Source organism: Fukomys damarensis, unplaced genomic scaffold (genome assembly GCF_012274545.1).
Source record: "Fukomys damarensis isolate Sample0158 unplaced genomic scaffold, DMR_v1.0_HiC HiC_scaffold_37, whole genome shotgun sequence".
In the NCBI taxonomy this organism is placed as follows: Eukaryota; Metazoa; Chordata; class Mammalia; order Rodentia; family Bathyergidae; genus Fukomys; species Fukomys damarensis.
The window spans coordinates 2,028,584-2,029,010 of NW_022900949.1; the positions used below are offsets into that span (position 1 = coordinate 2,028,584).

Sequence of the window (427 nt, forward strand, 5' to 3'; positions counted from 1 at the left end):
CCCTCTGCCCAGGCCTCCGTCTCCCACGGGGGCCCAGGGAGGAGCCTGGGTGTCGTGCTGCAGGCTGTGGCCCTCAAGGGGTGCTGGTGTGGCGGTCCCCTCCAGCGGGCCCCACTCGCCTGTCTGCCCCCGCTTGCCGTGACAATAGGGGAGGAGAAGCTCTTCGTCAGCCCCGAGCCCACGCACTGCTGTGCACATTTCCAGGCTGGGCATAGGCCCTGGCTTGGTGCGGGTTGCAGCATCTGTCCATCTGTCCGTCTTTCCACGCGGTCTCTGTGGGTGCAGGTAATGACGCTGGTGAAGGCCACAGCGGTGCGGCAGTGGGAAGAGGCTCGTGCTTGCTCCCGCTGCAGCACTATCCAGCTGCTTCTGTGGCCAGGGCAAGGGACCCTGCGGGTGCGCCCTCCCGGCCAGGCTGTGCGCGGTG

The 427-nt window shown here is 67.9% G+C and overlaps 1 protein-coding gene across 1 annotated transcript in view; it reads left to right on the forward strand.

The window, feature by feature from the left end:
• Positions 1 to 288: 288 nt before the first annotated feature.
• Crtc1 (CREB regulated transcription coactivator 1) overlaps positions 289 to 427 on the forward strand; it is a 25,595-nt gene continuing 25,456 nt past the window's right edge. The window contains exon 1 of the mRNA XM_033759398.1: positions 289 to 396. Within this exon, the coding sequence (XP_033615289.1) occupies positions 289 to 396 (108 nt within the window). The remainder of the gene's footprint in view (positions 397 to 427) is intronic.